Source organism: Sinohyriopsis cumingii, chromosome 14 (assembly GCF_028554795.1).
Source record: "Sinohyriopsis cumingii isolate HCF-2022 chromosome 14, ASM2855479v2, whole genome shotgun sequence".
In the NCBI taxonomy this organism is placed as follows: domain Eukaryota; kingdom Metazoa; phylum Mollusca; class Bivalvia; order Unionida; family Unionidae; genus Sinohyriopsis; species Sinohyriopsis cumingii.
In genome coordinates, this window is record NC_142974.1 from 11223928 (window position 1) to 11251443 (window position 27516).

The 27516-nt window shown below is 34.5% G+C and overlaps 1 protein-coding gene across 1 annotated transcript in view; it reads right to left on the bottom strand.

Moving 5' to 3' along the window:
- LOC149783242 (uncharacterized) overlaps positions 1–25472 on the bottom strand; it is an 80250-nt gene extending 54778 nt beyond the window's left edge. The window contains exons 1-8 of the mRNA XM_089933355.1: positions 25321–25472; positions 23528–23685; positions 11483–11624; positions 10247–10294; positions 8691–8873; positions 5074–5244; positions 3758–4352; positions 2743–2799 (exon numbers count right to left, since the gene is read on the bottom strand). Of these exons, the coding sequence (XP_089789481.1) occupies positions 2743–2799; positions 3758–4352; positions 5074–5244; positions 8691–8873; positions 10247–10294; positions 11483–11624; positions 23528–23665 (1334 nt within the window). The 5' untranslated portion in view covers positions 23666–23685; positions 25321–25472. The remainder of the gene's footprint in view (positions 1–2742; positions 2800–3757; positions 4353–5073; positions 5245–8690; positions 8874–10246; positions 10295–11482; positions 11625–23527; positions 23686–25320) is intronic.
- Positions 25473–27516: the final 2044 nt, after the last annotated feature.

Below are 27516 nucleotides of genomic sequence, written 5' to 3' on the forward strand. Positions count from 1 at the left end.
ATAGCATAATCCCAAAAGAGATGGTTTAATGTATCAGATAAATATGTGCGTAAACAACTTTATTATTATTTAATATTGTAGCTTTATTCTTCAGTAAATATTTTGTTGCAAGACCTCTATATAGTAATTTATACCCAAACCACATTAAACTAGATATTCATACAATTTTATGTTATGGCAAAATGTGTTGTGGAATCAAAATGATTTGGTTGATTCAGTTGTGCTCAAGTTTCTGGTAATTGTTTTTTTTTTATATCTATATCATCAAGATATTTCTAACTATTCAAGATGTTATATCTATTATAACGAGTTGAGGCAATATCAATATTGGTATTTCATATTTAATCGATTATTGTTTAGTTTCATTAGTTAATTACTCTTGCATATTGCAAAATATTTTTTCCCAACATTGTATTTACTTTTTGTCATAAAAGGAGTTATGTATTATCATTTATAAACAGTATATCTTTATCAGAACATCTGTTGCTAAAACATTACAGATGGCTTGACTTAACTTTATTCAGGGTACATTAGAACACAGCATGAAAATGTTACAAAAAAAAAAACAATTTTAGTCATTCGAATAAACTTTTAAGATAATATGGTATGAGAAATAAAACCATTTTGCGAATATTTTTATCAACATCTATGTTCCTTTCTATACGATTTATACCAATCGAACTTATTCCATAGAAAATTTAAACAGTGAAACAGTAATGTATTACATTTGCATGGCTTTTTTAATATTTTTCTGACCCAATATATTTTAATGGAAAATATGAAATGTTTAATTCAATCATTGCAAGTCTTGCTTGTTCATATGTGTTGCTTGTTAAATTTATTTTGACCTTGTCAAATGACCCTTACCACAATCACCTTTACAGTACGCTGTTTATTTGTTTTGGTTTCGTAACTATTCTGAGAGATTTATTAAATTTATTAATATGCGAATTAAGTTTACCAGAACGAGACTGAGTCAATATTATTGTGATTTCATTTAATTAAGGACCATAATTAGGATTTATTGTGTGAATAAATGTGAGGAAAAGATTATATCTAATATCTGGAAAGTGTTATCCACCCAGCTGGTACTTAATATGCAAATAGTGATTATTACTAATTTTTATGCTTTCTATCCATATTCCTTTTTTCATCCGTGTTTACATTAAGGTTAGAGATTTTCGTGTAGAAGTTTAATGTTAGCTCTGTATTCTTAAGGCCTCTTTTAGATCCATCTAGAACAATCTGACATCATCAGCACACTGTTATACTATAAATTCATTTTTATGTATATAAGATCTGTTATCTTCATTCTTTTTAATCCTTAACGGCAGTATTCTGCACAGAATACAAAATACATAAGGTGAAATGAACCACTTTGCTTGCATCCCAACAAATATGAAAACATTTAAACGGGATTTTACAGCGTGATAAAATTGTGCAATATATCTGGTAAGTGGATTACAAAACTTGAAAACATTTAGTTCTTTAAAAAAAAGTTTCATTTCACAAAGTCGGGGATTTTCTAAAAGTTATTCTGTAGTTAGTCCTGGAATGTTAAGTTTTTCTGTGTAAAATACTGCATCTTAGATTTCCCAGATTTCTAAACCACAAAACCAGTTTAATTATCGTTAAGTAATATAATCATACAAGCAATTCATTGTGATACTACTTTCTTGATAGCATTAAAGAGAAAAAAATGGTTTCAAATTCTTTAAATAATCCTTATCAATTAACTTCAACATTGTTGTTACACTTAGATACCAGGCCAAGTGTGACTGAAACCTTGTCTGCCAAAACCTTAAGGTCAAGGTCAAGGTCAAAGACCCAAGACAGAGTTATGATACTTTTGCTATAGTTACATCTTTGAAAACGTCGTCTTGTGGTAAAGCATCCCAAGTTAAGACGAGCCTGAAATTTCCATGCTTCCATGTTCTTAATATAATGACCAATACTGAATAAATAGCCTCAAATCACTTCTGACCTTTCTGCTGCAATCTTATTCTAACAGAGTTTAGAGAGTATCAAGCTTGGTTGTGAAAAATTTAAGATTCGTTCGGTGTCCATGTTGCCAATTTTTCGTTCATTACAGCAAATTATAGACCAAGATAAATTCAGTGAAAGTAAATTATGTACCAGCTTTTATGTATAATGTTTGAAATTAATAATATTAATAATTTGACAATGTAAACGCAAACACCAGAGGATGTATATTATACCATGCAATAGTATAGCCCTCCCTATTCACTTCCAATGCCCATACACGCATCCACTATGTAAAGGTACCTATTAAATCTGACATGACAAATTACTTATGTATATGACATTTACTTTCATTGCATCTAAATAATCCACGTGTCGAAAGGGGCAGAAACATTTTATCTTGTGAGGTCCAGTCTTTGCATGTCAATGTTGTATGACAAATAATTGATTTTTTTAAAATATCTACATTCAGACTCTTAACATTGATATTAAACAATGCCGAGAGATAGAATTGCTAAGCAACTAGAGAAGAGATGGTGCGAAATGTTTGTCAAGTAAGTCTTACATAGAGATGAAAAAATCTTGTTATGTAATAGCTTGCATTACTTCTGTAATACCTTGCATTACTCATGTAAAACCTGGCATTACTTATGGAATTCCTTGCATTACTTCTGTAATACCTTGCATTACTTATGGAATTACTTCCATTGTTTATGTAATACCTTGCGTTATTTATGGAATCCCTTGCATTACTAATACCTTGCATTACTTATGCAATACCTTGCATAACTTATGGGATTCTTTGCATTGCTTATACTAGAATAAAATAGAGACAAACAGTAATACATATAATTATATTGTTATAAAGGATATACAATATATCAATATTTAAAAAAATGTAAAATTTATATAGTGCACTGGCATTAAAGCCATTAGGATACAAAGTATCCAACTTATAAATCCAATTAAAAAAAAATTATGAGTCTATTCATGTCACCATGCACAATATCTATGGGCATGAAAGCAAAATGATTACTGGTGGTAAAGTGTGTTGAAATATTAGAGGAAAACTGAGGATCTCTATAATTTTCGGCGTATGTGTTGTTTTTTGCATCATAACTCTTGCATTGCTTATGTAATACCTTGCATTACTTATGTAACACCCTGCATTACTTATGTAACACCTTGCATTACTTATGTAACACCTTGCATTACTTATGTAACACCTTGCATTACTTATGTAACACCCTGCATTACTTACGGAATTCCTTGCGTTGCTCATGTAATACCTTGTATTACTTATGTAAAACCTTGCATTACTGATGCAATACCTTGCATCACTTATGAAATTCCATACATTACGTATGAAATACCTTGCATTACTTACATAATTCCTTGCATTTCTTATGTAGTATCTTGCATTACCTATGGAATTCCTTGCATTACTCATGCACTGCCTTGCATTACTTATGTAATACTTTGCATTACTTATGGAATTCCTTACGTTATTTATGTAATACCTTGCATTACTTATGCAATACCTTGCATTACTTATGGAATTCCTTATGTTACTTATGTAATACCTTGAATTACTTATGTAATACCTTGCATTACTTATGGGATTCCTTGCATGTCCCACAACGCAACTACAATATGAAATAATTTGATGAAGCAAAACTGTCATCCAGTCAGTAATTTAAATTATAACTACATTTGCTAAAACATTAAAAGTTAATATCATTCAATATACAGAAGCATAAGAGAATATTAGCCCTACGTGGGAATATGACCGTCTTTCGCAAAGTTCACAAGTCGCAGAGCCTCGATTCTTGTGAATTGGAAGTCCTCCCTGAGAACGGTCTCGTCCAGTGCTCGCAACATTCTTCCATCGATCATTTGGTTTGTAAACTCGGGTATATACTTTTCTAACTTCAGACGCCTCAGTGCCTCACTCACATCTTTAATCATGTACTGCTCAATATCGTCCGGAAGAGCGTCGTCTAAAGTCTTTGGAGTTACCTCTCTTACACAGGTCGGAAGTAATTGTTCACGTTGGGCAACATTCATTTTCGGAGTTTCTGGATTTCTGGCTGGAAGAGCAGGAGGAATATTCACAGGCATTGATGAATAAGGGTTATCTGAACTTTTCTTTGGTTTCTCTGGCACGGCTGGGGACTTTTTTATCGTAGGTGTCGATTTCGCCAGATCTTCTTTCATGAACGTCGATGACGGGATATTTCCATCTTCTAAGGCATAAGACGGATTTATTACTTGATATCGGAAGAATTCAAATGGGTCTGCGTATAAATTCGGTTGAAGCTCCTCGTAGAGAGCGTCGTGTCCTACAGCATCAGAATAGATTGCAATGTCTACAAAGGAAATGCACAGTTTAGTAAGGCTCCTATGTCTTATGATTCAGCAAGCGTTATTATAGGTTTAGTGTGTGCGTGTGTATGGTTTGGATTTTTAACGTAGTTTCAACAATTTTTCAGTCATATATATATACGATATTTGCAGTGTGGCAGTTTATAGTGATTTCAAACACAGGGACATCATGCCGCACACATGTAGCATCATGTCCCACCCAGCCATATTATCCTGACACCAGGCCGACCAGTCCTAACTCTAACCTCTTTATGCTGAGCGTCTAGCGAGGCAACTGTTCGTACTATTTTTATAAGTCTTTTGTATAACCTGGCCGGGGTTCGAACCCTGCACCTATCGCATCCGAAGCGGACACTCTAACCACTAGGCCACCGGAGTGGTTAAGTGTACTGAAGTAAGAAAACCAAAGTCCTTTAAAATAAGAGAATACTAAAAGTTTATATTTAAACTATACAACAAAAAATGTTCGTTTAGATTGAAGAGGTTTAATGCCAACAAGTCATTTTTTGTTATAATTCTTTTTTATCTACTTATCGGTCAAGGCAACTCTCTCTCTCTCTCTCTCTCTCTCTCTCTCAGTATAAAATCTTAAGCGTATATTTATATTTTTCTGTACGATAACTTGTGCAAAATATTTATAAATATACTAGTATGCGAAACAGCCTATTGGACGTTGCGATTATATTATTCGTTTACTCATCGTACCTTCTTTTCCGTAATTCACGTCATATCTGAGCGCTGTGTTCGCAATTGAAGTTAGCTCATCTTGAAACGATTTCCAATGTTCTCTTGATCTCCCCTTTATTCCCGTTATAAGGGATACTCGAAGGTCTTTGAGGTATAACGGGATTGGGACATAACGTGGATCCATGACCCCTGTGAAGGTGATGATATATATATATATATATATATATATATATATATATATATATATATATATATATATATATATATATATATATATATATAAGAAAAGTCGCATGTTCAATATATATATATATATATATATATATATATATATATATATATATATATATATATATATATATCTTTGGCTTTAAAGGAGGTGACATAAATAAGTGAAACTGACAAGTTTAGTAAAATGCAACAAACAATTGATTTCCCTAGAATACAAAGTGAAAAAACAAACGACACAGTATTGTAAATTAAATCCCAAATAAACTGAAATGATGTATCATAATTCCAAATATATAGAATGTTAAAAATGAATTCCTGTAATCTTAAATATGCTGATGCACCAATAGTCTTCAAGTTGTTGATATGCCAATATTTTTAATGTAATGCGTTGATATAGTCCATAACGTATGTGAATCAATTATCAATAAACGCAAAGTAGTGTTTTAGTCCAAAAAGTTCAACTCAGCACTTTGTTATTTCAATGAATAATTTAAATAATAACCTCTCAAATATATCTGAATACAATTAAAATCTCTGATCACAGATTCCAAAAACCTGATATGAAACATAAATAAATAATTATTTCCCTAGTCTTCTGACATATGACCCACAATTATTATCTGAAAAATTAATCATTTTTAATGGAACGATTATCCAATTCGTTAGCCAGATCAGTCCTGCAAGTTAAATTCTCGTAACCATTCTTTCTCACCATAACCATGACAACAGTCAGGTAAACCCTCAGTCCCTCATAATGTAAACGAAAGATTTAGACAATAAAGCTTTCATGTGCTAACTAGACAAATATGCATATGATATTATAATTTCCTATGAAGATGACATATGAATGACACAAACTATACATAAAGCAAGATAGTACGTCTACACAGGTGATAGTCTATTTGTAATCAGATAGTCTTTCCCATTGATATGTCAAATATCATCGTTGCATTCCTGTAACATCATTCTTGCAACATGAAACTGTCACAGCAATCTCTGATTTTGGTGTTTCATTTTGCTAATGAAAGTAAGGGGTGGAGTGATGACTGATCATAATAACTGGAGACAGAGCAGAACTATCTCATTGTGTTGCAAAGCCAATATCAAAGCCAAACATTACTTCTTGATCGTGTAATAATTTCTCTGGTGCTTGCTTAGATCTTATTTATAGAAAAATAGTACACTGGACGATCTGCGCCGTTTTCATCTTGTTGAATCAATATTCCACTAAGCCCAACACCACTTGCATCAACATACATTTTAAATATTTGACAGACATTTATGCTTGGCACTGCACATGAACCTGTTTTGGTCACACTCTTCACTTCTCTATAGTCAGGACGCATGCGCAATGTATCATATGGTTGCAGCACAAGAATACTTGATGAACTCCAGTTACTTTTATGTGGTTCTCTTGCATAATTCTCCAGCAAATACTGGATTTCTTTTTCCAAACATTCCTACTTGAAAGGACTAGAATAGTTCTTTCTTTTTCATAAGCCTTTGATTTCTGAATCCAAGTAATTTGAAATAACTCCAAACAGCACACCATACAACTAACAGTTTAACAGCCCAGTTTCTACTGAGGTAATTTCTCCAAAACATGGGTTATATGGGCTTTCTATAATGTAAACAAGTGTCACGTATTCATCTTCTGGAAGTTTATAGAAGCAAGTACTTGTTACGTTTACCCAATGTGACCCTGACGAAAACCAATCATTTTTACTCTAAGAAATATAAAAATTTTAAAAATTGTTTATATCTTAAAGACAAAGTCCCACCTTGACCTTGGAAACAACCAATCATTTTAAAATAAAATAGAAATTGTTTACGAAGGTTGCTACAAATTCTGAAACAAGGTCAGGATTTAGATCAACATCTGGTGTTTATAAACTAACAGTCAAGATCAAACTATTTTCTAAAAAAAAGTACCATCTCTACAGACTAAATTTACATTACAATATCATGTAATGAAAAATAAAAAAAATAAAACTGACAAACAATTAAATTGAAATAAATATATATTAAATCAGATATAATTAAATCAAATATACATAACACCTCTCACAAGTCCAAAAGAAATTGTTCTGAATGAATCCCAGGTTTTCCAATGTGCTGATATACCACTATAAATGAATGTGTTCAATTGTCAACAATCTTGATTTATCACAATGACACTGAAAATTCTTGAATGAATTCACATAAATAGAACAGAATATTTTAGTCCAGATTCAAGGAGCACGTTGTAAATCCAATGGATAATAAAAAAAAAATCCCTTTCAAATTATATCTAAACACAGCATAAATACATTAGCACAATGAATGAATTATGTGTCCACTTATTCGTCATAATGTACACAATATGGCTCTATATCACAATATTTTCCTACTCGATCGGAATACCTCGAACGCAACATATTTTACAATACATACCGAAGTCTCAACAGAAGCCATCCGATTCAACCATCCAATGCGAAACTACCCCAAACCTTGTCAATAGGTTTTATCATTAATATTTAAAACTTGTAAACAACTATTTATAACTCATATGCAATCCAGTCATGCACCAATAGTAAGATACACAATATTGATATTTATTACTACCAGACCTAGGAGGCAATAGTATTTTCTGGAACATTTTTTCTAATGGAAAAATTCGCTATCTTCTAACAAGGTCAGGCCTTGAATTTAAGATTTATATATATCCATCCATCCATACATACATACATATATCGTACACTTTAATATTGTCTTTTAAAATAGGTTTCCTCAACTGTATTGCAAAGCCAGTAGTTTGAATATAATGATTTCTGTATCCAGTAGTTTGAATATAATGATTTCTGTATCCAGTAGTTTGAATATAATGATTTCTGTATCCAGTAGTTTGAATATAATGATTTCTGTATCCACAAGTGTTTTATTTTGCTGGGCTATAACTACAGAAATGTTGGTTCAAACTAATGTAACAGACCAATCTTCAGCTCCTCTTATCGCATACCAAAAGCAATGATCTAGGTTACTGGCGACCTATGAATTGTCAACTAACCATTAAACAAAGATTAATGACGGTTTGACTATATCGCGTAGTCAGTAAAATCCATACAGGTTCTTGCAACTATTTCTGCCGTTGGTTGTAATCTTCACTATTAATCATTGTCCTTATATATACAGCTCCACAGTACAGTTACAACTAATTTCGATTCTCAATGGTAGTTGTCAGTATTTAAAAAAAGATCCCGTGAAGGATTCACTTTGGATAGTGCAACATGTATACAGAGAGGTGGTTGGGTGAATGAATGAGTGAATAATCTGTAATTGGAAAGAAATGAAATGCAGTAAGAATGAATATTTCAAATAAGTTAGCAAGTAATTAACTACACATTACAATCTAATAATTGTTTTACCACTATTTATGAAATTCCCCAGCAAGTACATTTCCTCAAACGTGTGAGTAAGTCTGAGCGCGGGAAAGCGGCTGGTATTAATTGATCTTGACCCAACAGTAACGTTCTCTTCGTTGGCGAACTGAACCTCAACTGGAAGTTTGTTTTTCTCGATTATTTCGCTCAGTGAAAAGCTTTTATTCTCTGCACCAAAAGAAAACAAAAAATTGAAGATTGCATGTCTCAATGAACTCAGTTATACTTCTCAAATTTATTTGATATGGATTATTTTTTTTATAGATGAGCGAACAATGAGTAGATCAAGAGATTTCATCACACCAGATCGTAGCAGATTAGGATCAATCAATGAAGGTTTTAGAAATTTTCGTTGCTATTTCCTTGGATAGTTAACTATTCCAAATGTATTTCTCCATCCATGTTTGCGTTTTAATTATTCGTAGTTATGCTCAGCAAACGATGGAAGAATTCCCTGTCGGCAATACGTATAAAATTAAGTTAGTTCGTTTAGCACTATACAAATGCAACGTACACTCTTTAAATTAGCAATATAATAAAGCTAAAGGCATAGGATGACCAGTATGTAACAATAATTTTAAAAAAAACATTATATATCAAAGGTAACCTTATTAAAAAAATTGACACAATTAAATTTATTTTCACTGAATCTCTTTTAATATCCTCAATGAATTTCGAGCGCAGTCTTATGAACAACACAGTCCGATGAAATCGGGTGAAAACGGATCTTGAAGTATAAATCGCATTTAGGGTGTACATTATATATTACATATAGAGAGTAATTATATATCACATATAGGGAATACGTTATAGATCACATATAGAGAGTACGTTATGAACTCTTATTCATTTATAGATTTCATCATAGTTGAAACAGTTATTTTATTATGATTTACGGTAAGGAATCCAATAAGGAAATAAAACCTGTACGTTTTCTTGGATGAGCGCCATGTTATCATGGAAGTTTAAACTTTGCAAGAGACCCGTGTAATTTCCGGTATCAAAACTTAAACGTTTTCAAGGCGTTATGATGGGAAACCAAACGTGTAGTGGACACAGTGCACACCCATTTACTGTTTCAAAAGTTCATTAGGACATCGATGTCTTTAAGAATCAGTGGGCAACATAACGGGCAAACTTAGTGCAGGGCATTGCAAATGTGGTCTAAGTTAGGTTGGCGGATACCGGTAGAGTAAGATTGGTGCATGACGGGAGAAATAAAGAGATGAGGGATTTGAGAGGGTGTTCAGTACAAGCCGTGCTGTTATAGCCAGGCCCGGCTCTATGATGTGCGGGACCCAAGGCATCATGAGGGGCCCAAGGCAGCAAGCGATGAGTGCTGGGCCCGAAGCAAAAGAACTGCATTGCGGAGTTGATTTCTTGAAAGTGCAGGGCCCAAGGCGGATGCCTCGTTCGCCTGGTAATAGCATGTGAAAAACGTACATATTATGCAGTAATGAAGGGAAGCAGAGTTTAGACGCATGGTTTTCATTAAATTATAGGTCAGCATTAAAACAAGGGACTATTCGAAATAAGATTACCATGGACCCTTTTGACTCGTATACTGTGCAGCCCTTTACCCAGCTTCTCTACAATATATATATATATATATATATATATATATATATATATATATATATATATATATATATATATATATATATTCATTCAAAATGAAAAATTTATTTTTAATAATTGTGTGAAAAAGCAGAAACTTATTATCAACGTACATTTGCAGCCTTATTCCTTTGCAGCGTTATATCATTGTCTCACTACTTAGAGACCATACGATCTTGTCTTGCTTACTGTAGTGTAATCATATTGATAGAAATATTGATAAGTCAAGATTCCTAGGGTCTTTTTCAGTGAGATATACCCTGTTTCCAATGACGGCAGAATATTCACATATTTGAAGGTATATAATTGTACATTATGATAGTAGAATTGAACCAAATAATGGTTCTTCAATGAAGCATTACAGTCTGACAATGAAACATTACAGTCTGACAATGAAGCATTACAGTCTAACAATGAAATATTACAGTCTGACAACGAATCATTACAGTCTAACAATGAAGCATTACAGTCTGACAATGAAACATTACAGTCTGACAATAACACATTACAGTCTGACGTAGTCAAACACAAGGTGTTGTGTACCATACTGCAATGATTCATTCTCTACTTTATTCGTTTATATGTACTCTCTAATCTATTAAGTTCTCTTTATTTCGGTTGTCATATATTATATTTTTTGTTATCGTCAAAGTTTCTGTTTCATTGTAAGTTTCATTTTGGATAGGTCATATGTAACTCTGACTATATATTCGCTGACCTATTTTAAGGAAATGTCAATAGCAGCATTTACGTAACTTAATCTGCCATATTCGCTGTGTTTTCGTGTGCCCTATCTTAACAATATTAAAACTATTCAGGTTGAAACACGTTGAAAACGAAGCAGGAGCGATTAACCGTGGGAGAAAATGTATTTGTTTCAGTTCTACCAGTGAAATGCACTGTAAATTAACACCCTGTATTCGTGTTTTCTGCCTGAACAACCACTACTTTACTATGAGACTTATGTTGACTTCATAAACTGGGGTCTAGGATTTCTTAACAGCGATATATTAGTAAGCGAAGAAAGTTATAACAAAAAATTACGACTAATTTTCAAAAGTAATTATCTGTAAAATTAAATAAAACTATTTTTAAATATCAAATTAGAATAATTTAAAACTGATGCAATTAATATTATATCTGCCGTCACATTTGCATACCTTTCCATGCAGACCCTTTCTTGACGCAAAACTTCAAACGATAATCCACAGGTATACTGTAATGACCCAACTTCCGGTTTATTTCCTCCAGTGTCACCGCCACTACCCGCCGTTGACGAGAATACGTGTGGACCCGAATCACCTGAATCAAATATTATAGTCTTTAAAGCAAAACAGTGGAGTTATATTGCATATATGAGGAAATTGCTCAACTTTCTTCGAAGAGAAAACAATACTTTTTAAGAGAGGTCTAAATATTATGACATTTTAAAATGTTGAGTACCTTCAAAATATTACATGAAAAATTGTGTTGTATTTTCAACCAAAGAAATTTTAAAAAAAGATAATTAAAAACGTAATTTGGGGAAAAACATATTTTTTAGATGATTCCTGAAACTGGGACATGGGAAACAAAACTATGTCAAGCACAAAACCAGTTTCTAAACAGTTTTACATACTCTCTCTCTCTCTCTCTCTCTCTCTCTCAGCTCTGGTGCCTAAAGTGGTTAGAGCGTCCGCCCCGGATGCGGGACTTCGCGGGTTCGAATCTCGACTGAGTCATACCAAACACTTATAAAAATGGTACATACAGTTGCCTCGCATGGTGCTCAGCATTAAGAAGTTAATGTTAGAATTGGTGATGTCAGGATAATATAACTGGGTGGGACACGATGATACATGTGTGCGACATGATGTCCTAGTGTTAGACATCACTATCAACTGCAATACTGGAGACATCGTTGCGATATGACTGGAAAATTGTTAAAGCTATGTTAAAAATCCAAATCACACTCAAAAACTCTTTCTCTCTCTCTCTCTCTCTCTCTCTCTCTCACACACACACACACACACACACACGCACACACACACACACGCACACAAACACACACACGCATACAGACACACACACACACACACACCATGCACCTCTGTATGAGTGGGTTCATGTCTCGGGTTCGGCCAATGTGGGTATGTGAGAAAGCTTGCCAGTAGCTTCTCGAGGGTCGGTGGTTCTTTCCAGGGTTTTCCCGGGTTCTTCCTCCACCATTAATACTGGCCACCATGTATCGTGTGCTGAAAAATGGCGTTAAATCCAACAACAACAACCACACATCATGACCATGACAGAGACATATCTACACACTCCAAGTATTTCGTTTAGTTTAAAAATGTGTGTGCTTTTTGATGAATCATATAAATTCGATACAAGTTCTTTCAACTTTGTTTGCTATCTAGCAACAATAAATAACGTCAGAGTACCCTACATGGCATTTCGATAAAGGGTAGAAATGATTGATGCCACCACAACCCCACCAAAAAAAGCGATTGTAACAATCTATTATGGTGAAGCGCAGTTCTGGATTACCCGTTAAGTACACTTCGCACCTGCTTATGGTACCAGCCCAACAGGGGAACCAGAAAATTCAAACTAATTGTTGATGATAAAATTGAACAAATTATATATTATCAGTTCGATGTGCATGTAAGAGTATTTTGATTTGGAAGATGGCAACACTGGTATTGTCCCACCTTTGTAGCTTTTAGTATTATTTATTTTTACGTACGAGGATCTAGTGAAAGAAGGAATAGACATAAAGGATTAGATTGACTTCGCAGGCAATCTAATTAAAATGAGATCTCCACTGTTCTACGCAAAGATCTGACAGCGACTCCTTAGGGTCATATTCTGGTGACCTTTGAATAAGCCAATCCAAATGCAGCTTTTAAAAACCTACAAGTGATACACATGTTGATGCTCCTCAACCAGACTGGTTAGTCTCCCGAACGCGAAAATATAAGATTTTATATGTTTGGATGATACAATTCAGTTATGGTAATATCATAGGTCACCAGAACATGACCACTAATCAATCGCTTGTCAGATCTTCACGTGGGGCATTTTAATTGTGGATTTTAAAATAGATAATAGTATCATGAAAAAACACGTCTCTGATATTATATAATCATTGCTTTTACACACATTGTATGATGTGAATTTGAAACAGTTTGTGGTAGACGTTCTCCCTTGCATGACGGAGATTAATTCATTATTTAATCTACAAAGTATGCATTGGCTTAAGGACTTTGTCTCTATCATAAGGAGTTTGCACACCAGTTTATATATATAAAGAGAGAGAGAGAGAGAGAGAGAGAGAGACTACCTACACTGCAAAAATGTCACGCATGAAACGCAAATTTGACTGTGATGAGACACATGTATGTGTCACAAAAAGAAACATTTCAGGACTGTGAAATTCAAATGAGAAATATACACGTCAGGTATAAACACTGAAGAAGGAAAAAATTCAAGTCTACACTGATGTGGCGTAACATTCTTTCAACAATGCGAATACGTGAATTTTACGATTGTCGTCTATAGACAATGGGAAATGAATTTAATCAACCTTTTGTAAAACCAGTATATATTATATAAAATTTGCATTGTTGCAAAGACAATTGTTTTGCAGTTTAACTTGAGTTAAGGAATCAATACATATAACATTTTTATTTAATGTCTCGTGTCACTACTCTCTAATCAGGCCAACCTAAAGGAATCAACATATAACATTTTTTGTAATGTCTCATGTCACTACTCACTAATGAGGCAACCTAAAGGAATCAATGCATATAACATTTTTAGTTAATGTCTCGTGTCACTAATCAGGACAACGTAAAGGAATCAATACAATGAACATTTTCAGTTAATGTCTCGAGTCACTAATCAGGCCAACGTAAAGGAATCAATACAATGAACATTTTCAGTTAATGTCTTCTGTCACTACTCACTAATCAGGCCAACCTAAAGGAATCAAGACATATAACATTTTTAGTTGATGTCTTCTGTCACTAATCACTAATCAGGCCAACCTAAAGGAAACAATGCATATAACATTTTTAGTAATGTCTCATGTCACTACTCACTAATGAGGCAACCTAAAGGAATCAATGCATATAACATTTTTAGTTAATGTCTCGTGTCACTAATCAGGACAACGTAAAGGAATCAATACAAATAACATTTTTAGTTAATGTCTCGAGTCACTAATCAGGCCAACGTAAAGGAATCAATACAATGAACATTTTCAGTTAATGTCTTCTGTCACTACTCACTAATCAGGCCAACCTAAAGGAATCAATACATATAACATTTTTAGTTAATGTCTCATGTCACTAATCAGGCCAACCTAAAGGAATCAATACATATAACATTTGTAGTTAATGTCTCATGTCACTACTCGCTAATCAGGCCAACCTAAAGGAATCAATACATATAACACTTGTGGTTAATGTCTCATGTCACTACTTACTAATCAGGCCAACCTAAAGGAATCAATACATATAACATTTTTAGTTAATGTTTCATGTCACTAATCAGGCCAACCTAAAGAAATCAATACATATAACATTTGTAGTTAATGTCTCATGTCACTACTTATTAATCAGGCCAACATAAAGGAATCAATACATGTAACATTTTTAGTTAATGTCTCATGTCACTACTTACTAATCAGGCCAACCTAAAGGAATCAATACATATAACATTTTTATTTAATGTCTCGTGTCACTACTCTCTAATCAGGCCAACCTAAAGGAATCAACATATAACATTTGTATTTAATGTCTCGTGTCACTATTCACTAATCAGGCCAACCTAAAGGAATCAATACATATAACATTTTTATTTAATGTCTCGTGTCACTACTCTCTAATCAGACCAACCTAAAGGAATCAACATATAACATTTGTATTTACTGTCTCGTGTCACTACTCACTAATGAGGCCAACCTAAAGGAATGAATACAAATAGCATGTATCGTTAATGTCTCGTGTCACTACTCTCTAATCAGGCCAACCTGAAGGAATCAACATATAACATTTTTATTTAATGTCTCGTGTCACTATTCACTTATCAGGCCAATCTAAATGAATCAACACATATAACACTTGTAGTTAATGTCTTATGTCACTAATCAGGTCAACCTAAAAGAATCAATGCATATAGAATTTGTAGTTAATGTCTCGTGTCACTATTCACTAATCAGGCCAATCTAAAGGAATGAATACCTATAAAATTTTTAGTTAATGTCTCGTGTCACTACTCACTAATCAGGCCAACCTAAAGGAATCAATACATATAACATTTATAGTTAATGTCTCATGTCATTTTTCACTAATCAGGCCAACATAAAGGAATCAATACCTATAACAGTTTTATTTAATGTCTGGTGTCACTATTCACTAATCAGGCCAACCTAAAGGAATGAATACCTATAACATTTTTAGTTAATGTCTCGTGTCACTATTCACTTATCAGGCCAATCTAAAGGAATCAATACATATAATATTTGTAGTTAATGTCTTATGTCACTAATCAGGCCAACCTAAAGTAATCAATACATGTAACACTTGTAGTTAATGTCTTATGTCACTAATCAGGCCAACCTAAAGGAATTGATACATGTAACACTTGAGGTCAATGTCTTATGTCACTAATCAGGCCAACCTAAAGGAATGAATACCTATAACATTTTTAGTTAATGTCTCGTGTCACTACTCACTAATCAGGCCAACCTAAAGGAATCAATACATATAACATTTTTAGTTAATGTCTCATGTCACTAATCAGGCCAACCTAAAGGAATCAATACATATAACATTTGTAGTTAATATCTCATGTCACTACTTACTATTCAGGCCAACCTATAGGAATCAATAAATATAACATTTTTAGTTAATGTCTCATGTCACTAATCAGGCCAACATAAAGGAATCAATACATATAACATTTTTAGTTAATGTCTCGTGTCACTACTCACTAATCAGGCCAACCTAAAGGAATCAATACATGTAACATTTGTAGTTAATGTCTCATGTCACTAATCAGGCCAACCTAAAGGAATCAATAAATATAACATTTTTAGTTAATGTCCCATGTCACTAATCAGGCCTACCTAAAGGTATCAATACATATAACATTTGTAGTTAATATCTCATGTCACTACTTACTAATCAGGCCAACCTAAAGGAATCAATAAATATAACATTTTTAGTTAATGTCTCATGTCATTAATCAGGCCAACATAAAGGAATCAATACATATAACATTTGTAGTTAATGTCTCATGCCACTACTTACTAATCAGGCCAACCTAAAGGAATCAATATATATAACATTTGTAGTTAATGTCTCATGTCACTACTCACTAATCAGGCCAACCTAAAGGAATCAATACATATAACACTTGTGGTTAATGTCTCATGTCACTACTTACTAATCAGGCCAACCTAAAGGAATCAATACATATAACATTTTTAGTTAATGTTTCATGTCACTAATCAGGCCAACCTAAAGAAATCAATACATATAACATCTGTAGTTAATGTCTCATGTCACTACTTATTAATCAGGCCAACATAAAGGAATCAATACATGTAACATATTTAGTTAATGTCTCATGTCACTACTTACTAAACAGGCCAACCTAAAGGAATCAATACATATAACATTTGTAGTTAATGTCTCATGTCACTACTTACTGATCAGGCCAACCTAAAGGAATCAATACATATAACATTTTTAGTTACTGTCTCATGTCACTACTTACTAATCAGGCCATAATAATGTCATTTTTCGCTAAGCAGGCCAACCTACATATAAATTTGCACTGTTTGCCAAAAATGACACTAACAATCTTAAGAAGAGAGGATGTGTGAATTGTTAGCCAATGCAGTTAATGAGGTAACCCTTTTAACTAGAACTGAAGGCGTATATCACTTAAAACATGTATATATAACAATAACTTGAGTTCAGTTGTTGTACCGATATGATCTTTCTGAACAGTGAATTTTATGCTCGTTAAAAATGTATTAATTAGATCCTAAAGGGTTATTCCTTGGATTTTAATAAGCATTTCCAACCAGTACTCACAACGATCATCTGTGTTCTTTAAATGAATAACTAGATAAAGGTATAAAACGGAAGCCTGATACCGAAATGGGTCAAAGGCATACAAATATTAAGTTTAGAGTTGTGACCATTAGACCCATTTACTTGGCTTCTTTGATATACTGTCTATATAAATATGGTAAACCAATGTGTATAAAACCGTAGACTGTGTGTGTGTGTGTGTGTGATTTTGATTTTTAACGAAACTTTAACAGTTCTTCAGTCATATTACTACGATCTCGGTAGTGTGGCAATTTATAGTGGTGTATAGCACTGGGGCATCGTGCCGTAGACATGTAAAATTATGTCCCACCAAGTCAGATTATTCTGACAATAGGCCAACCAGTCCTGACATTAACCTCTTAATGATGAGCGCCAAGCGAGGCAGATGTTAGTATAATTTTTGTTTCTGGTATGACTCGGGAGGGGTTGTTTGGCATTCTGGTCATTTTCTAATCGAGTGTCGAAAGCAATAACATATATATATAAATAATAATAATAAGAAGAAGAAGAAGAAGAAGAAGAAGAAGAAAAAGAAATATAATTTTCTACTTTTCTAGATAAATAGTACTCTCGTCTTAAGTCACGTCATGTCATGGTCACGAACTATGGACAAATTCTAAAAATAGGAACGCTCCGGTGGCCTAGTGGTTACAGCGTCCGCCTTGGATGCGGGAGGTCGTGTAATTCCAAAGATTTACAAAAATGGTACTAACAGCTGCCTAGCTTGGCGCTCATCATTAAGAGGTTAGTGTTAGGACTGGTCGACCTGGTGTCAGGATAATGTGACTGGGTGGTACATCATGCTACATGGCTGCGGCATGATGCCCCAGTGCTAGACATCACTATAAACTTTCACACTGCAGACATCGCGGCGATATGACTGAACCATTGTTAAAGCTACGTTAAAAATCCAAATCACACACACACACACACACACACACACACACTAAAAATAGGCGAAATTACACACGCATGAAAAAATGGCGAGTTTAAAACATATGTTAACGATGAATAACTTCATCAGATGAGTTGAACGCGTTCTAAAGTAACGTTATCGCAGAATTATAATGCAAATGTTAAATGTCACGTTAATGGCAACCCACTCACCACCCCCACCACCCCCAACGAAACCCCATCGTAGATGGAGAATATATCTTAACGTATTGACACTATCAAAGAAACGTAGTGACAATGTTAAAGAAAATTTGTCGAAAAAGGTCATAGGGTCACTATAAGCCAGACTGCTGGCAGCAGGCTGTATATGAGAACAACATTCGTAGGGACAGTATAGACCAGATTGCTGACATGCTATGTATGAGAAAAATATTCGCAAGCACAGTATAGACCAGACTGTTGACAGGCTGTGTATGAGCAGAGAAGATCATAGGGTCACTATAAGCCAGACTGTTGACAGGCTGCATATAAGAAAATTATTCTTAGGGACAGTATAGACCATACTGCTTACAGGCTGTGCATGAGCAGAGAAGATCATAGAGACGCTATAGGCCCGACTGCTAACATGCTGTATATGAGAAGAAAAATAATCATGAATAAACAAAAGGCCAGACTGCTAATAGGATGTGTATGAGAAGCAATCTGATTAAAATCAGAGCTCCGCTGTCCTACCTGAAGATCTAACGACGACAGCTTAGGGGGAATGTTCTGGTGACCTTTGAATTAGTCAATTGAAATGCAGCTTTAAAAAATCTGAAAGTGAATCAAATCGTTCGGTACACATTCATGCTCTTTATCCACACTGCTCAGTCTCGAAACGCGTAAATATCATACTTTATCAGATTGGCTGATACATTTAGCGATTATGCTAATAACATAGGTTACCAAATCATGACCCCTAAGCGGTCGCTGCCAGATCTTCATGTATAACAGTGCAGGTCTGATTTTAATCAGATTGGTATGAGAAGAGACAGTCATAGGGACACTATAGGCCAGACTGCTAGCAGGTTATGTATAAGAAGTAGAAAACATCACAGGAACACTATAGACCAGACTGTTAACAGGCTGTATCTGAGCGAGAAAAGAATAGGGACACTCTTGGCAAGACTTCTAACAGGTGTGTATGATAAGAGATCACAGGGACACTATAGACCAGACTTTTAACAGGCTGTGTATGAAAATATATCATAGGGACACTATAGGCCAGACTATTAACATGCTGTGTATGACAAGAGATTACAGGGACACTCTAGGCCAGACTTTTAACAGGCTGTGCATGAAAAGAGATCATAGAGACACTCCAGGCAGGACTGTTAACAGGCTGTGTGACAAGAGATCATAGGGACACTATATGCTAGATTGCTAACAGACTCTATATAACAAGAGATCATAGGGACACTCTAGGCCAGAATGTTAACAGGCTGTGTATGACAGGAGATCATAAGGACACTCTAGGCACGACTGTTAACAGGCTGTATATAATTGGAAATCATAGGGACAATCTAGGCAAGACTGTTAACAGGCTGTGTATGACAAGAGATCATAGGGGCACTATAGGCCAGACTGTTACCAGACTGTGTATGACAAGAGATCATAGGGACACTATAGGCCAGACTGTTTGCAGGCTGTGTATGACAAGAGATCAGAGGGATACTATAAGCAGGACTGTTAACAGGCTGTGTATCGCTGGAGATCATAGGGACACTATAGGCCTCACTATTAACAGGCTGTGTTTGACAAGAGATAATAGGTACACCATAGGCCAGACCGTTCACAGGCTGTGTATGACAAGAGATCATATGGAGACTCCAGGTCATACTGTTAACAGGCTGTGTATGACAAAATATCATAGGGACACTATAGGCCAGACTGTCAACAGGCTGTGCATGACAATACATCATAGGGACACTCTAGGCCAGACTGTTGACGGGCTGTGTATGACAAGAGATCATAGGAACACTATAAGTCAGACTGTTAACATCCTGAGGAGACGATTAGAAACTGTACGACATTTGTTATTGGCAGCAAATTAGAAATGTCCGGACAAATGTTATTGCCAACGATTTAGAAAATGTCTGGACAAATGTTATTTCCAACGAATTAGAAAATGTCCGAACAAGTGTTATTGCCAACGAATTTCAGCCTGGTTTTATTGTCATACATGAAGCAGTTGTTTTCTGTGAGAAGATTAGAGATCCCCTGGGTTTTATTATCCAGCTTTATCACTGAATCTAGTGATGTACTGACATAGATACAACAGATAATGCTATGCTATAAAGGCCATTGTGAGACTTCAGTATTCCGTGTTCTCTGGAGAAACAAAATTAACACTGGGATAAACGCGAGGTAAAAAGATCTTTCTAAAACAAAAATTACCAATATAAATGAACAATATCAGCACAATAAAGCAGAAATTAAATATATAGATATGTTTGCAGGGTGTTTTTAATTTGCCTAATTTATATTATTTTTTCAAGCCTAAATACTTTATTTTACTTTAATTTACTGTATTATTTTGTTATATCTTAATTCAACGCGAAGACATTTTCATTAATTATACAGCATGTGCATAGTGGGTATATACTGTCATAATTCTGAATGACAGATAATCAGTTCCTGGTCATGGTCAAAGAATACCATGTAGATTTAGGCACTGTCGGATGGTTTGAATACAGTTATATGAGCAATACGAAATGAAACTAGACCAAACGTTGTATGCTAGAATATATAGTTCGAACACGTCGCAGAGGTGTATAATGAACATGCAATGTTGGACAATCTGAGCAATGTTACGTTTTGTAAGCCGTGTAACATTAACAAACTGCTATATATTTTTTCTAATGAAGTTGGCTGCCGGTGTTACATTTGCATATCGCAAACAAGTTTTACATTTGGCATTTTGGAGACGTTGGCTTCCAAATCAAAGATAAGTAAAATAACATATGAAGTATATGATGGCTTTTTAAGAATTCTTTTGGATATAATGTCGTCTTGAATTCATTATCAAAGACCAAAACACGAATTTCTGATGTAAATCGATTTGACTTTATGCTTTACCACATATGTAGGCTATTTCGGACGTTGGCAACTAGAATAAGGTGCCTTGCCCAGTGCCTTGCCCAAGGGCATACCATGGTAGCCGACACTAATCTGATGGTTGATTTAAACCTGCGTACTTTCAGTCATGAGTCACGCAAACCATTCCGTCACCTTGGATGTGTTTTGGGGATTAACGCCATTTTTCAGCACACGATAGGCTATGGATACCGGTCAGTATTAATGGTGGAGGACGAACCCCGAGAAAACCCCGGGAAGAACCACCGACCCTCGAGAAGCTACTGGCAAGCTTTCTCACATACCCACACTTGCCGAATCCTAGACTAGAACCCACGCAGACAGAGGTGAGATGGCAGTGATCAGTAACGGAGAGCGCTATAGACCACTCGGCCATTCGAGGGCCCCCGTTACCTTGACTGTTATCTCCTAATGTCGCCTTTTACAATATTAAGGAGGATGTACCAGGCCTTTAATTTGCCACCCGAGTGGGAGAGTCAACTTGTACCGTATAATGAATTTGATAACTAATGCAAACTTTTACTTTACTTCAAACTACAGATGGATACAGCTTAATATCTAGTATCAGTTCAGTAGGATTGATCTGTTACCCAGGATATAATATTCACGCTAAATGTAACACGTGGCTTTAACATTCGTGTTCGAGGCTAAAGGTAACAGGTGACATCGATATTCATGTTTAAGGGCAAAGGTAACAAATGAGTTCGACATTCATATTCTAGGCTAAAGGTAACAAATGAGTTCGACATTCATATTCTAGGCTAAAGGTAACACATCACATCGACAGTCATATTCAAGACTAAAGGTAACACATCACATCAACAGTCATATTCAAGGCTATAGGTAACACATCACATCGACAGTCATATTCAAGGCTAAAGATGACACATCACATCAACAGTCATATTCAAGACTAAAGGTAACACATCACGTCGACAGTCATATTCAAGACTAAAGGTAACAAACACATCACATCGACGGTCATATTCAAGACTAAAGGTAACACATCACGTCGACAGTCATATTCAAGGCTAAAGGTAACACATCACATCGACAATCATATTCAAGGCTAAAGATAACACATCACATCGACAGTCATATTCAAGGCTAAAGGTAACACATCACTTCGACATTCTTACTCAACTTTTATAGTGTTTGTCAGGAATGTCTTAGATACTTATATAATTAAATATTCCAAAGAAAGAGGGAAAGGTAAAAACAAGAAACAAATAGACGATAATCTGAATTTTTTAGACATTATTCGTGGTGAGAAACCACATCGACCATACAGTTTTGGATTTCACTCTGTAACATCTGTCTAACTTTGTGCATGGTTCTATACCAGTTTTTAAAAAAATACATGATTATCGAAATAAGAAAAGGGTATATATACGATAGCAGCTGCCATAAATATTTCCAATTTGTCAGATTCACGTTAAGTACACTCATAGCAAACTACACCTGTATATTCTTAAAGTGGTCTTATATGTCACGTACGTAAGAGCATTTCTGTTAAAAAATGTTAAGAAATACAGCTTGCATGGCTGTAGCAATCCGCAATCAAACATAAATTGATTTTCATATGGTTTATGTGAGCCCTCACTCGAAACAAACCTACGTGACTTTGAGTGGTGAGGAAATATACGTGTGTGTCACTTATATAAAAAAATTGGGGGGGGGGGATAACTACTTAAATGTTCATTTGAAATGTGTGCTACATAGTCATATTTAAGGTGTTCTACACATGTTTTGAGTGTGCTACACCGAATTCATTCTTTCACAAGGCATACTTTTATTGTCAAACCATAAAAATTCAAACCTATACGCCATGTATAGGCTACATATGATATATATGAATATATATATATATATATATATATATATATATATATATATATATATATATATATATATATATATATATATATATATATCCACATATGTACATAGACAATTGGTTGATAAATATAAAATTGGATAAATGCATTGCTAGACGAATTGATGAGTAAATGAGCTGTGTCCAATATGTGATTAATAAATTAAAACCGATTATTAATTAACTAGTACCTGCTCTCTATCAAAGGTATCCGTTAAAATGTCCCCATAAAAGCCTTGCGCTACCATTACAATTTTCGGTAGTTCGTCTTTGAATTTCTCGAAAAATTCTGATACCCGATAGGACACCTTGTCACTTTCAAACATCATTTTCCTGCTGTTTAACTCAGCTGAAAAAGATAATATAAAATATAAAAGATTCAAGCACTACAAATGAATTAGTATATATTCAAAGGTAAGGAAACGAGCGTACCTGCCCACATAGATCCATACGCACGCACTCACTCACCCACTTCACATACCTACATACATACATACGGACAGACAGACATACATACATACACTCTTACATACATACATACGTACGTACGTACGTACGGACACACACACACATTCATGCATGCATGCATGCATACATACATACATACATATACATACACTCTTACATACATACATACATACATACACACACACACACACATACATACATACATACATACACACACACACATACATACATACATACATACATACATACATACATACATACATACATACATACATACATACATGTTTAGGTACATACATACAAAGTAAGACTGACCTTTACTAATGGTATTTTATTTTCCCCAACCTTCTTATAAGATCCTCTGCCCTAATCTCTCCAGTGGCCTTATGGTTAGAGCATCCACTTCGGATGCAGGAGGTCGCGGGTTGGAACCCCGGCTGAGTCATACCAATGACATAACAAATGGAAGTAACAGCTGCCTCGTTTGGTTATCAGCATTGAGAAGTTAGTGTTAGGACTGGTCGGCCTGGTGTCATGATAATTTAACTGGGTGTGACATCATGTTACATGTCTGCGGCATGATGCTCCGGTGCTAAACATCGCTATAAACTGCCACACTGCAGACATCGTAGCGATATGACTGAAAAATCGTTAATGCTACGTTAAAAATCCAAACACACACACACACACACACACACACACACACCCCCAGACTATCCAAATACCAAATTTATAGACGTCTGTATGCATTCGTACCACAAGCAATTGAGCATGTCTCCAAAATATATACAACTCTTATCCTTCACGTCTAGGAGCGGATTCAACTTCCTGATTTTCCATTCACTAGGTGACCTCACTGTGTACATTACAAGCGGTGCATAAACTCCAGTAAAGGTATATATTGATAAACACAGTGTATTCAATTTCATGTGTCTCTAACTCCGTGAAAAGCAAATAGAGAAACCTGTCTTAGTGGACACCTATATGTCAAAGACAACATATATGGACACTTTTTCCTGCGTAATATTTACATAATTAACCCCAGTATAAAGAAAGGCAAACTCTTTGTTGATTATTATTATTCATAAGCCCGTTGATATCATACATATCCGTACAAAGGACAACCCTTTTGACTGCCCTTCATACATTTAATCTCACAAAACATGACGGGCTAATCTGTACAGTGTATTGGATATATGTAGTAGGTATACCAAAGTAATCTAACTTTCCCAACATGAATAAAAAAATGAATCAGTCATGTTTGAGTAGAAATACTCTGTTCAGTATGGAATGTATTAAAATCAATGATCTGATGATGACCCTTTTGCTTCCATTCCTTAATGGCTAACTGTCTGCTAAGTTCAAGCTTGATTTTGACAGAGAAGGGGATAGTCGGTACCTAAGAGCAAGTGGGTACAAGATATAGTGATATAAAGCATTTACGTTAAACGACATATATCAAGAATAGGCCCTGAATTATATTTTCTTGCTATATTATCTATAGTATTGTACGTACCTGAGAGTTTGAGTAATTTACCATGTACTGGGTCTTATCACGAGACCATCATACCTGCTTGTAGTGTATATAACCTGCAAATATTTTGCACCGAGAGATTATATACGGATACAAACTAGAGCGACACAATAAGCGCCCGGCTAAGGCGTAATACACTCGATACTGCCTAGATGACAGCACAGGAAAACCAGCTTTTAAGTCATTTCCACAGAACCCCAGCTCCACTTATGACAATGCTAGATATCAAAAAATTAGTAAGATTGCATCAAACTTCTTTTCTAACATTAGAAGAGCTGAAAGATTAATTAAAATTATAAATGCACAATTATTTGTAAGCTCGAACAGATTTTTTACGGTTAATAGTTTATAATAACCATTATTTTGCGCCTTATTGAAGGCAAAACTGCTTTGAATGTCATTTTCCTTAATTTCAGAGGAGCACATCATTTTGCTAGCATACATTTTGTAAAAGCCTACCACGATTAGGCCTACCACCTTATATTTTGCCTTTTAAAAGTTTACCTAAATTTCCATTCCTGGCCAGACTGGTGAAATCGGACATTAAGGCCTACAATGATGCAATGTTAACTAATTATTTAACATGTAGACTATTACGGGTGAAAATAAATAGTTACAGACGTATACATGTTTAGAAGCAAAAGTTGTGTAATGGAGATAATTTAAAACTGCTTCATTCAATGCTAGTTTATTATTGTTTTATATCAATGTTTATGTTTGTAATTATAATAATGATGACACTTAAGGTGACGGAATAGTAGGTGGGGCAGAGATATTGTTGAAAAATTTACACTTAAAGAAACATTATAGTATAATACAATCTGATATTTTAAAACGTAAATATATTGAATATAATGCCAAAATGTTGTTTACAAATACATATTGTCTGTGAGTGTCTAGACAAGAAGTACAAAAGAAAATATTGTTTCGATATAAAACAAATATGGTGTAATTATCTAGATGTACATTTGGTTTAACGTCACGCATTGTAACTCATATCATACACATATCTTAGACTGCAGAAACAATGTGCATTTTACTTAGTGTCACGTATTGTCGTTATTATCGTACAGGCATCTCAGACAATGTGCATTTGACTTAGTGTCACGTGTTGTCGTTATTATCATACACGCATCTCAGACTGTAGAAACAATGTCCATTTGACTTAGTGTCACGTATTGTCGTTATTATCATACATGCATCTCAGACTGTAGAAACAATGTGCATTTGACTTTGTGTCACGTATTGTCGTTATTATCATACAGGCATCTCAGACTGTAGAAACAATGTGCATTTGACTTAGTGTCACGTATTGTCGTTATTATCATACAGGCATCTCAGACTGTAGAAACAATGTGCATTTGACTTAGTGTCACGTGTTGTCGTTATTATCATACACGCATCTCAGACTGTAGAAACAAGTGTTCTACTCTTAATATGCTAATTTTGTAATATGGTCTTGTAAAGGACAACCATGTAGTCATACCAAGATTCATATTAATACTGAAAATAAATATATTACCTAAAAGGATTCTGATTTTGTAAAACGCAAATGAACTAAACTGAAATACAATAATTGCTGATTTTATTATACACGCCTATACATTCAAGTTCTTTGAATCAATTTGCATGAATCGTATATATCATTTCAACTGGAAATACGTACATTTGATAAAAACAGCTATTGTGTGACACTGAAAGCGGAAACACAGTCTTTACAACAGGAAGGGATTTAACACACGTATTTTCAAGACAACAATAAGGTTATTTTGAGCATTAATGATTCATACTTAATATATTGTTACGACTCTATATCTTAAAGTTAGTAACAGAAAAACGAAAAACAATAAGTTTTGTAAAATTCAGCAAATAATTTATTTTTCTAGAATACAAAGTGAAAATCAAAAATTAAAAAAATTAAAAAGAAGTGTTGTGAATTGAATTGCTAATAATCATAAACGTTCTAACATAAGTCCAAGGTATGAATTATTTTGAATAAATTCCAATCTTGAATGTGCTGATGTACCAAAAGCCTGTATTAGTGTTGATGTGTTAACTGTCTTGATGTATATCAATGGGGTAATCTAATATGTTTCTAAATGAATTAAAAATAATCCCAGAATAGTGATTTAGTCCCAAAAGGATTTGTAAGCACTTTAATTCCAATTAATAATTTAA